The 12,448-nt window shown below is 42.3% G+C and overlaps 1 protein-coding gene across 1 annotated transcript; it reads left to right on the top strand.

Annotated features, from left to right (window-relative positions):
- Positions 1-1,308: 1,308 nt before the first annotated feature.
- Positions 1,309-3,611, top strand: LOC136538037 (senescence-specific cysteine protease SAG39-like). The gene is made up of 2 exons (XM_066530019.1): positions 1,309-1,931; positions 2,579-3,611. The coding sequence occupies exons 1-2, from the start codon at positions 1,460-1,462 to the stop codon at positions 3,163-3,165; spliced, it is 1,059 nt and encodes a 352-aa protein (XP_066386116.1). The 5' UTR covers positions 1,309-1,459; the 3' UTR covers positions 3,166-3,611.
- The last annotated feature ends 8,837 nt before the right edge of the window (positions 3,612-12,448 follow it).

Genomic DNA, 12,448 nt, shown 5'->3' with positions numbered 1-12,448 from the left:
GAACTGGTTTCGTCCGTTCTTTTTTCAAGCTTTATAAGCATCCACTTGAATCGTAAGTTTTCAACTTCCTGTTCTAATTTAGTCGGTCCCCATAAATATCAATAATAATATAATAATAAATATAATAATACTATACACCTTTAAGCCCTTGACCTCTTCTTTAGTAAATATATTTCTTCATCACCAAACTATTGGTACAATTCTAATTAGAAATAAAACGTATCTTATTGTTACAATATTGCCCAGTCGATATGGTTCAATCAATCAAACTGTGGACTGAAATCTGAAGTTAGTTGTTCAGTTTAATCACAAATATCTTTTCAAGCACAATTCTATACAAAATTTTATACAAAGAGTAAAATATAAAGAGATATGTATTATTTCGGTCCTTGGTTCTTAAATGTTTGGTACTTTTTTCTCACATTACAACGTATGGGCATATTTGCCAATAAATTACTAAATCCCAAACGACACCTAGGCACTTTAATTTGTATCCACGAAATGGCCGATGCCAATCTCTCCAAGGATAAGAGAGACCCAATGATCTCTCTACGTACTGCAAGCCAAGAGATTCCGTGGCTACCGTAGGAATCCACATCGATCACTTCAAATTTCTTGACGTCTTGACCCACAAATCACTCACGGCTCGATCAAGGAGAGCCGCTGGCTCACGTCACCAGTCCAATTCCAAGTTCCCACCAGCAGAGGCAGCCCTGGCCAGCAGGAACCCAACGAACCAACGGCCGGTAGCGCAAGCCGCAAGTGCGCGACGCATATTTGTAAACTCGTGTGGACTCCCTGTTGTTGCCCGTCTCACTCTCGTCGAAAATAAAACGGCCGGTAACACCATGTTCGTTATTCTAATTAATGCACTGATGTCCACTAGCTGCATCAAGATTGATGCACTGATGCCATGTTCGCTTGGCTGATAAGCCATGACTAAAAGTACTGTTGGCTGATTTGTTGTGAGAGAAAAATACTATTCATTAGATGAAAAAGTACAGTTTATAAGCCAAACGAACAGAGCGATATGTCCTTGCATGCTCATGAATTTTGGATCCTTGCAAGAGAACGAGTGAAAGAGAATACGAGTGATTGACAACGGCCGTCCATGTAGGAGCTTACTCCACGCCTCTTTTCTTCGCGTCAGTCATCATGATTCCTCCATGGATATGATTTGTTAGGCTAAATCGCCTGCTAGCACTAATGATAGAGTAACAGTTAACCATGCCTAACTATATATACTTTTTGCACTGGTCCTTTCCGGCTCCCTGAACTGCTATATAAACCCTGCCTGCATTGCAGGATTTGGCCAAGCATCAGCAGCTAGCTAGGTCACATGAGCTAAAGAAACTAGCATTGCACATTTGTACAGTGCCAAGTACACACCAAGCTGCTGGGTGCATAGCAGCCGCACTTGCTTTTGACCATTCACTTGGGGAAAAAAATTGCTGCAAACATGTCGGCGTCACGTTTCCTCCTCACCGTTCTCGTCGTGGGCAGCGTGTGCACCGCCGCCGCTCCTCGTGCGCTCGCGGCTCGCGAGCTGGCCGAAGGGGAGGAGGCCGCCGCCACCGCGATGGCGTCGCGGCACGAGAAGTGGATGGCGGAGCACGGGCGCACGTACAAGGACGAGGCGGAGAAGGCGCGGCGGCTGGAGATATTCCGGGCCAACGCGGAGTTCATTGACTCGTTTAACGCTGCAGGGAAGCACAGCCACCGGCTGGCCACCAACAGGTTCGCCGACCTCACCGACGAGGAGTTCCGGCCGGCCAGGACCGGGTTCCGGCCGCGCCCGTCGCCGGCGGCTGCGGGGAGCGGCGGCGGCGGCCGGTTCAGGTACGAGAACTTCAGCCTGGCGGACGCGGCGCAGAGCGTGGACTGGCGGGCGAAGGGCGCCGTCACCGGCGTCAAGGACCAGGGAAAGTGTGGTACGGACCAAACACCTTTCTGTCAAAAAAAAACGAACGAAACACCTGCACACATGCATGATGCATGCATACTGAATACTAGTGACTGATTCTCAAGTATTTAATTTGAAACGAAAAAACAAATGAACGTTATTAGGTTAAAAATAGCTGATGAAAATCTACTGACAAGTACGTAGTTGGTAAAAAATACTAGTGGAGTGCAGATTTTGCAGTCGTGCCGTGCATGCGTGGATACGTCTCCATCTAGCTAGCCTTTTCAATTCAGGCCCCGTTTAGATGCAAGCCAAAGATCAAAAATTTTCAAGATTCTCCATCACATCAAATTTTACGGTACATGCATGGAGTATTAAATGTAGACGAAAAAAAAACTAATTACACAGTTAGCCGAGAAATCGTGAGACGAATCTTTTAAGCCTAAATAGTCCATAATTGGACAATTTTTGCCAAATAAAAACGAAAGTGCTACAGTAGCCAAAAGCCAAAAATTTTCGGAACTAAACGGGCCTCATACCGCGCGCACGCGTGCGGTCAAAACTCGAAACGGAAAGGTAAATAGCAGAACGGACACCGGACTAGTGGAGCTTATACTAGAAGAAGACTAGAGTCTACTACATGCATGCACTAACATAGGCTGCATGTGCACGCAGGTTGCTGCTGGGCGTTCTCGGCGGTGGCGGCGGTGGAAGGGCTGAACAAGATCCGGACGGGGCGGCTGGTGTCGCTGTCGGAGCAGGAGCTGGTGGACTGCGACGTCAACGGCGAGGACCAGGGCTGCGAGGGCGGCTTCATGGACGACGCCTTCCAGTTCATCCAGCGCCGCGGCGGGCTGGCCTCGGAGTCCGGGTACCCGTACCAGGGCGAGGACGGGTCGTGCCGCTCGTCCGCCGCATCCGCGCGGGCGGCCTCCATCCGGGGCCACGAGGACGTGCCGCGCAACAACGAGGCCGCGCTGGCGGCGGCTGTGGCGAACCAGCCCGTGTCCGTGGCCATCAACGGCGAGGACTACGCGTTCCGGTTCTACGACAGCGGCGTGCTGGGCGGGGAGTGCGGCACGGACCTCAACCACGCCATCACCGCCGTCGGGTACGGCACGGCGGCCGACGGCAGCAGGTACTGGCTGATGAAGAACTCGTGGGGCGCGTCGTGGGGCGAGGGCGGCTACGTCCGCATCCGCCGCGGCGTCCGCGGGGAGGGCGTCTGCGGCCTCGCCAAGCTGCCGTCCTACCCCATCTAATTAAGCCAGGCCCAGCATCGTGCCGGCGTGCGTGCGGGCCGATCGCGTCCACCAACGTAACCATCGCAGCACACAGTACGCATGATACTGTTTCATCTATATCTATCGAAGACAAGCGATAAACGCACGGCTGCTCTTGCTGGTGGGTTCGTGGTGCTATAGCTAGCAGTGTACATGTCACACACGTGCATGGCATATTTGACTAGCTACGAATTATTACTACTTATATTAGATTACATATCCTATATATATGACTATGATGTGTGTAGATGATTATATAGTTATAGTGATGGTCGAAATCACGACCCAAGCATCATATATTGTACGTACACTCAGCCAAAAGAACGTCGCGGAGGTATTAGTTGGACCTTACATGTGAAGTGAAGGCCACGCGTATTGTAATGTACAAATTGGCTTGAATGAAACTAGTTAAGTGTGAACAAAAACATGTACTGCTATATCTGACAGTGTGAATTTCTCAAAAAAAAAAAAATGAAACCGTGATGAATGTACACTGCAATATGATCGTGTGTGCATCGGGCAAAATTGACACTGCACTCAATGAGAGCCCATCATTTTTTTTTCTTGGAATGACTACTTCGTTCTCTAAAAAAACAAGAATTTAGGTTGGTAAAAGTTCATTTTTGTTTTAAAAAAGCATCGCAAGCACCCGGATAGATTCAATGGCTATCCCACGCCATGACGCCCCTAGCTAGGCGCCATCTTAGGCTCCGAGAAGGAGCGTCGAAATATGATACAATGCAAAAACTTAAATGCGGGGTGGTAAAGAGACACTAACACAGATAGGCTTTGCAGGGGCAGCTCAGGGATATTTGTAGGTGCGGTTTGGCCAGCTGTCTGTATCAAAACGTGGCTATAAATCATTGATTTATAGGAGCGGTTCTCAGATCACTCCTACAAATCGATTTATAGGGACGGCTGGTGTCGCCAGCCGCCCCTACAACTGTGTTTGTAGTGGCGGTTGGTAACAACAGCCGCCTCTACAAAAATAATTTGTAGGAGCGGTTGTAACAACAGCCGCCCCTATAAATCTTATTTGTAGGGGCAGTTCAATCTATAACCACCCCTACAGTACATTTTCACACAAAAAAATAAAATTTGAAAATTTAAATATGACCAGAACATGTATATATATATAATATAATTCAAAAGAATATTATATCAACAACTAATTGACAAGAAGATATATGCATTACAAACCCATAATAATTTAAATTACTTCATTACAAACACATAATAATTTAAATTTGTTCATTACAAACCATAATAATTTAGATTAGTTCATTATTACCACTAACAGTAATTTAACTTTCTAGAATTTTCTAACATCGTACCACGTACTCAGAGGAGTGCAGATCATTCATTTCATATGCCAAAATATCAGTGATGTAGTGCAATGTATTTACTAGTGCATTCTCCCTTGCTTCATAAGATCGTTCACATGGTCTACTGACGACAATCAGCATTGGTCGAGAACCTTCACTCCTAGTCACAAGAATTTTTACCTGGATTCCCTCTGAAGTGAGAACAGGGCCACCATATTCCTATTTATAACGACCCAAGTGATACATGGCATGATTTAAAATGGCTTCAAAGCTACAACTTATGTATGTTACGTCGTTCTCCTGAATCTGCAAGTGTTGGAAAAAATGTGGTTATCAAAACCATGCATATATATAGACATAACAATGAATCTGGATATAAGTTATGAGACTGACCATATCATTCATGTTGTCCTCAACAAGCTTTGCACAAAACAGTCCAATATCGTAGTAGAGGCCTACATTCAAAGCAGCAATACTCATGGAGGAGTATATAGGAATATTGTACCCAATATTTTGAAGCGCCCTTAAACATGCTTGCACAGCATATTTTTACGTAGTAATGTCATGAGGTTGACCGCTGCTCGTCCTATCGATGTATAAAACCATAACTTGTTGGTTACCCGCTCTAGCGAGAATAGAAAAGCCAATTCAGCATTGCTTGATTCGACCATCTATAAGAAATGTATCAACATTGAGGAAATCAACCCCAAAATTTGACAGTGTCTCTCTGAACCATGGTATATGATGAATTATCTATATTTAAGAATTATATATATCAGAACAAAATATTTATAGAGGTGTCTTTAAACATGTTACTTACTATGCTTGGATATGGGTGGTTTGCCCTCTCCAATGCTGGTTGGAAGCCCAAATCATATATATAATTATTTGACAGATCCGGCGAAGGGAGTTCGGCTATATCTTCTCCTAAATTTATGTCAAGAAAAACAATTATAGTAGAGAAACAGGAGAGGAGAGGAGTAGAAGAAGTAGGAGCAGAGGACACAGGAGAGTAGAAATAGTAGGACTAGGAAAGGAGGGTCTACAAAGCAGCATCAGCATTGGCAGCTCACTGCTCACACCAGCTCACCAATCAAAGATAGCGCTTTGTTCTAATAGATGCAAGAAAGTATGTTTTAGGTACGCGAGAATGTATAAGAAATTAAAAAGATCTATAAACCAAAGTAGTCCTATAAAACAACAATATATAAAAAAATAAGTAGTAACAGTAGTAGAGGCCTCAAAAACATATCAATCATCATTTGATCATGAACTTGGAGCATCAAGGCATCATAACAGAGAAGAGAGGAGAAGGTAATATAGGGGCGGCTGCTAATGATGATAAGTTCCTCACAAGTTCTTGATCGTCAGCTCATATTCTATATAATATATGGACTTGGACAATTTCATCATCGGCAAAACAAAAGAGAGGAAAGGAGAGGAGAGAGGAGATTTGGCAAAAAAAGGCAGCAGCTGCTTAGCAAACATAGAGCAGCAGCTGATGGCAAAAATAGCCAAAAATAGCTGACTGCTACCACATGGTTGGAAGACCCCTGCAGATCCACCAAACAACAGCTGCTTAACAAACATATATATGCTCACTGTTAACAAACATAGAGAGAAGAATAGTAGAGTACAGAGAATCTAAAACTGCAGGTGCAAAATATATACTGAAATTAGATTGAGAGAAACTTCTACTGAATATATACTGAAGCTACTTTTAAGAAACTTATACTGTAGATTGAGAGAAAATACAACACTTATACTGAATATACAATTAAGATGACATAATAAAACAAACTGAACTGCAACTTAAAAACTTAACCAAAACAATTAGAGTTAATTAAAATCTGAACTAATAATGGTAATGAACCTGAAACTAAGTCTAGATACTCTGAAACCTCAACTCTAACCGAAAAAAACTTAACTAAAATAAAAATAGAGTAAACTAAAAATTGAACTGATAGGTAACTAAAACTGAAACTAAAGTCTAGGTAGTCTGACACATGAACTCAATCTAAAAAAGTTAAATCAAACAAAACTAGAATTAACTAAAAACTAAACTGATAACTATACTGAACCAGAAACTTAACCGAAAAATACTGAACTTGAACATGAAACTAAACAAAAAAAATGAAAGGCTTAGGAACTAAACAATGAAACATTGATCTAAACTTATTAATTAGGCATTAAAACTGAACTCAACTGAACGTAATTGCGATATGAAATGTGTTCCGAGCACAGTAATGTGACAACCTAACAACCAAACCATATAAATATAAAGAACAAATTTGACAGTCCAACGCATCCTCGTTCTGACACAGATAAGGATTTGTTACAGACAGGTCAAAGGTGGGAACTATTCTTTATGGCTAAATAAATGCAGACAAAATGATCAGGAGGGTACTCATATACCGCTAATAGAAATAAGTAAATCCTTACAACCATAAATGATCTAGAAAATGAATCGCAAGTTGATACTTAGAAAGCATGTATGACTAACATAGATTAAATTTTGGTCCCGTAATACTTTCTTGCCAATTTCCAGTCATGATGCAAGCGGGCACTTGACATTTTGATGTAATTGTATTGTTTGTTGCCTAGACTTTGCAATTCACATGGTATATTTCCACGCAATGATGCATCAGTCGACTACCCATGCAGTCAAACAATTGCACAATCAAACATACAAGACCTAAAAAGATGCATCAGTGGCATGCTAACAAGGATATTCACTACTGCTAGTAATTATCTATTGCATCAAACCTGTAAAAACTACTGTAATTGAGCCGCCCATAACTAAAAAAGAACACGACTCACTGGACCCTGTATTAATATAACAAATTCAAAGGCGGGGACTATTTTTATGTCTAAATGAATCTAGCCAAGATACACTTGGTCACAGATATACCAGAACTAGAAATAAGTCAATCCATACAGTCATAAATGACTTAGAAAGTGGAGCACATAATTTGTTTGGACTGTAACTTGCCATAACTACTTAAAAAGGCATGTTCAGTAATGCTATCTCGCCAATTTCTAGTTGTGATGTAAGAGAATACATCATATTTTAATATAAACCCCCTTTTTTGTTGTCTAAAATTTCCAATTCACATGGCATATTTGCAGGAAATGCTGCGAGGATTGGACAAGCTATGCAGTCAATACAATTGCACAATCAAATATACAAGACCCAAAAAAGTCACTGTCATACTAACACGAAAATCTGGTAGTGCTAGCCATAAAGAACAGTTTCCGCCTATGACCATAGAGATTACAGTATTATACTGCCAAATAAAAAACAAACAAATAGAACACAACTCACTGGAGCGTTGTGTACTAATACAATACAGCCAAAGGCGGAAACTATTGTTATTGAGGCTAAATGAATGCAGCCAAGAAAATCAAGAGGATACATATAATACAAGGAGCAGAAATAAGTCAATCCATAGAAACATAAAATGATCTTGAAAGTGAAACACACTATTTGTTTCAACTACAACTTGTCGCTACTACTTAAAAAGCATGTGTAACTAACCCAGATTAAATGTTTGTCCGGTAATGCTTTCCTACCTATTTTCAGTCATGATGCAAGCAAATGTCACATTTTAATGTAAATTGTATTCTTAGCTGCCAAGAGTTTTCAATTCACAGGGGCATATTTGCAGGCAATGCTGCAACATTCAGCAAGCTATGCAGTCAATACAATTGTACAATCAAAACATAAAAGACCCAAAAAAAAGTGATTGGCATACTAATTAGGATTTACTTCATCAAAACAGGCCAGAAGTGATTTAAACCATGAATAAATATCCATACAGATAGCTGAATATTAAAAATACTAGCTGTGTGTATCTTTTAAGCCATTTTTCTATAGCAAGCTATTTTTCTATAGCTTTGCTAATGACATCTTTATCTCCATCAGGTAGATCTTTATAATGTACTATAAGGATGTCGTTGTTGTTGTGAACTGCCATGACGACTGTGGGGTCCTACTGGACGTGCCAGAAACGTGTGTCGACACGAAATTTTGTTCCGTGTCGAGGGCACACGAGCAAGCCAGAAGGGTCCGCTCGATGGAGCTGGAGATCCGCCTAGCTTCAGCGCAGGGGTGGTCGATCATGCGCGCTCCTCCCGAGACGTGCTAGTCAATTTGACCCTGCAATTAACAAGGAGAGAAAGTTTATCAATAATTTAGGGCGGAACGTGCCGGTGTTGCCAGACAACCCCGAATGTGCGGCTCTGAGAGCCGATATGAAAGGAGATCGGCTAAATAGTCGATTCTAGCATATTCATAAGAATAAATCAGTTAAAGCTCATGGGCTTGTGTAAGAAGAATCGGTTATCATTAAGGATGAAATATCATTATTTAGACAAATATTGGTCAATGGCAAAAGGATGTCAACAATGATTAATTTATGCTAAGCCAATGACTGTAAGTAACCGAACTCCTTTTATATAAAAGAAATAGTTCATCACTATTTAACCATTTAATAAAGATAAATCTAATGAACATGTTATATCTCATCTATCGCTATGACCAGTGGGGCATGAGGCAGAATCATGCAGGCCGTAGAAACAATAATAGACTCGACGACCCTAACTTATCACTAATATCAGTGGGGCATGAGGCAGAATTATGCAGGTCGTAATACAATAATAAGATCATGGGGCTAAGACATCTTTCAACCTATCCCTACTTCAACGATCTCATAATGTGGATTGTCCGTGAAAGCGCTCGATATCGGCTAAAACAGTCGATTCAGGCATAGCGCACAGTTAAAGTCATGCCTTCTCCGGAACAGATCTACCAAATAATGATCCCCACTCCATGGTGCTAACAATGGGGTGTGAGGCAGAATCACACAGGCCATGATAATGAGCCATAGAATAGTTTTTGCTAGCCAATAGATCTACTCAAGATTAGACATGCCTTAACTGCATGCTATGCATGATCAAGATTGATATAAAACAACCGATAAAACATAACTCATCATTTAAAGTGCAGATTAGATCAATTTAGATTAACAAACGATGGGTTAAATAAGATATAAGGCCGATCTAGATCAATCCCAATCGGGTAAAGTGATATTGCTGTAATTAAATAAATAATGGAAGCAATAAGCAATATTGGTAACTTAATGAATCTATCCGAAGTAACGCCACCCTTAGATAGAGCTAATAACTTGACCTTAATCTAGTTCAAACAGTGGAGGTCGACCGGATCGATGCAGCCGTACTTAAACTAGACAAGAGTCGATAACTAGCTTATACCAGAGTCATAGTGGAGGTCGACCGGACCGATGTAGCCGTACGAACAGAAGTATAAGCCATGACGGTACTTACAGACAAGCGGTGGAAGTCGATCGGATGGATGCAGCCGTACTTGCTAAAGAACTCACCGAGATCTACTCTACTCCTACTCCTAAGGGGTGGCCGGAGCCAAAAAAAAGTAAATAACTTGTATTGGATTGATTGTGTGTCTTTTTACAGTAGCCGGGGTTTGATATTTATACCCGGGACCAACGCATGACTCCTATCTAAGCACGACTCATCACAATCTTTGGCCCTAAGAGAAAACATTCCTAATTTAAGATAACTTGGACTCTAATATTTTCCTTTTTGTAGAGTCCAACATGCTTTGTCCCGACACCGATCATAGCCTTTGTTGTTATCCGCTGACGCTACCTGAAGAAAGCCTATTTCAGTGCTGCATTCGAATCAGCTGGTTTTGATCTGTACGCAATTGATTCCTTGATGACATGATCTTGGGAGCTTTCGAGTCCCTGCGACTCTCCTTCCAAATTTTGGTGTAAACACATGCCCCCCAATTTTGGGATAAAAGTAATTTTATTCCAAAATTATCACGTCTGTGCCCTCGATAGGTCCGCAGTCTGGGTAAAGAATCTTGATCTAGGGTCTACTGTTTGTCGCCATCTATGTCAGCTCATGAGCCCACACTTTAAAACTTTTACGAGAGCATCATTGCTTCATGGGCACTTAGATTCATCTTTCCAGGTCAGCTATAAAATGTTTATCTAACCCTGGCGAGAGCAACTCAACAATTCAGCCATGTTTCTCTTCTATCTGCCTTCTTGAGTGCTTTCGACTCCGTCAGACCCTCCATGGTCTATCCTTTTGCTATGAAGATCTTGAGCGGTTAGAAGAATTCTTGTGCATAGGGTGATTGTGTCGCTCATTCTAGCGCCCTGTCGAGCAACAGGATCAGCTATTACGGTTAGAAGAATTCTTGTGATATCACCTGAGTCTTCTCTCCATGCTCGCAAAGCTATTCTAGTATTTGCAAGGGCTAAAATATGTGGACACCAAACGCCCACCGAGAAAGCCACAGGCTTCTTTCCCATAGTTTCTCAATTTATCAAGAAATTGGCTGGACAACTGTTAGGCGGGCGGCCTTTCCCCTTCTCTGGCACAATTTTATCAACGGGCCAATGTGATTCAGTTCACGATGACCTTTGGACTTGTGGGGACCCAGACTCCCGTCAATCCAAAGAAGCCTTGATGGATTGATCTCTGGTCAATGTAAATTCTTCGCATCCATCCCATGATATTTCATAATTTGGGGACGCAATAAGTTCGAATCTGTTATCTCTTCGTTATCCATCCCCTGAATTTCCGGAGTGTCGATCTGTTTCCGTTCCTGATTTCAATTTCACACCTTCGGTGAAATCTATCTTCTCGCTTTCCCGGGCTATATAAACGGGCCATGGCCGTGGATCGAAAAACAACCTGCTTCATCTCAAACCTTTTGCGTTCTTAGTATAGTTCCTACTTTTTCCATAGGTTTGAGACCAGGGAGAACAGCAAGAGGTCTATTGAGGAGGCCCTTAACGGATCTGCATCATCGCGCCAGTGCCTTCATCATCCATAGGGTGCAACTTGGGATGCTCCCATTGTTCCAGAGCAGAAGACCAACTCTACTTAGCCTTTGGGGTCACCTTCAGCACCAATTTGCTGCTAGCTCCCCCGTTACCCAAGGAGGCAGATCGACAATGGCGATCTACTGGCCTCCATCGATCGGACTGACCAGAATCTAGCCAGCTGCCTCTTCTTTGCAGAATTAGCTTTGGCCATGATTCAAGGCCGATCATCCCTTGAGGCCAGCCTAGTGGAGGATAGGTTGGCCAGAGCTAAAGCCAGAATCATGGGTGAGACATCTACCACAATTTTTCTGCCTTCTTAATTTTGCCCTCAAGATTTCTGATCATTCTTTCCTTAATTCTTTTTAGATCTAACTGCTTAGTTGGAAAGCCTTCGATCAGCTACGGATCTCGCGGTGGGATTTGTCAATGCCAGGGGCGCCGTTCTGGTGGTTCACTTGCATGACATCTCAAACCATGTTAGGGAGGTCGCTCTTCATGGCATTAGTCATTGTGCTGCCATGGCATTGGTTGCTGCACAAGCCCGTTCTGGCCACAATCTTTGTCTTCTTCCCCACGATTTTCCAAATGCGGCACACCCTAGGGAGCATGAGCATTTGGTTGAGGATTTTTCTAGCACCGCCAACTCTGTAGCCTTCAACACCTTGGTCGATGATATAGTAAGCAAAGTGTTTTTTGGCCCGTAGCTTGTAATAGGTGATATTTAGCAAACAACTTCTTCGTCTTGAGTGATTTTCCTTTGTTTCGTACTTCACACACATCACTTCGTTCATGTTAGCTTTGCTTCTATAGGCGATACACATATTACCGGTTTTACGCCTTCGGGTTTATTTTTTGCACTAGAGGCGACCTTTTTGATATTGGCTATTAGAGCTGGCGACCGAATAAATTGGTTATTAATTATTAATCTAGACGCTACGGTAATATTTTTTTAGATATTTCCCAATGATTGCTCGGCCAAATTCTTCCTCTCCTCTTAGTGTTTCCAAAATATAAGCATTACCAGGTGCACAACGTTTGATTCGATAAGGCCCT

The sequence above is a fragment of the Miscanthus floridulus genome, chromosome 2 (assembly GCF_019320115.1).
Source record: "Miscanthus floridulus cultivar M001 chromosome 2, ASM1932011v1, whole genome shotgun sequence".
NCBI classification, from domain to species: Eukaryota; Viridiplantae; Streptophyta; class Magnoliopsida; order Poales; family Poaceae; genus Miscanthus; species Miscanthus floridulus.
This window is presented reverse-complemented; position numbering and strand designations above follow the sequence as displayed.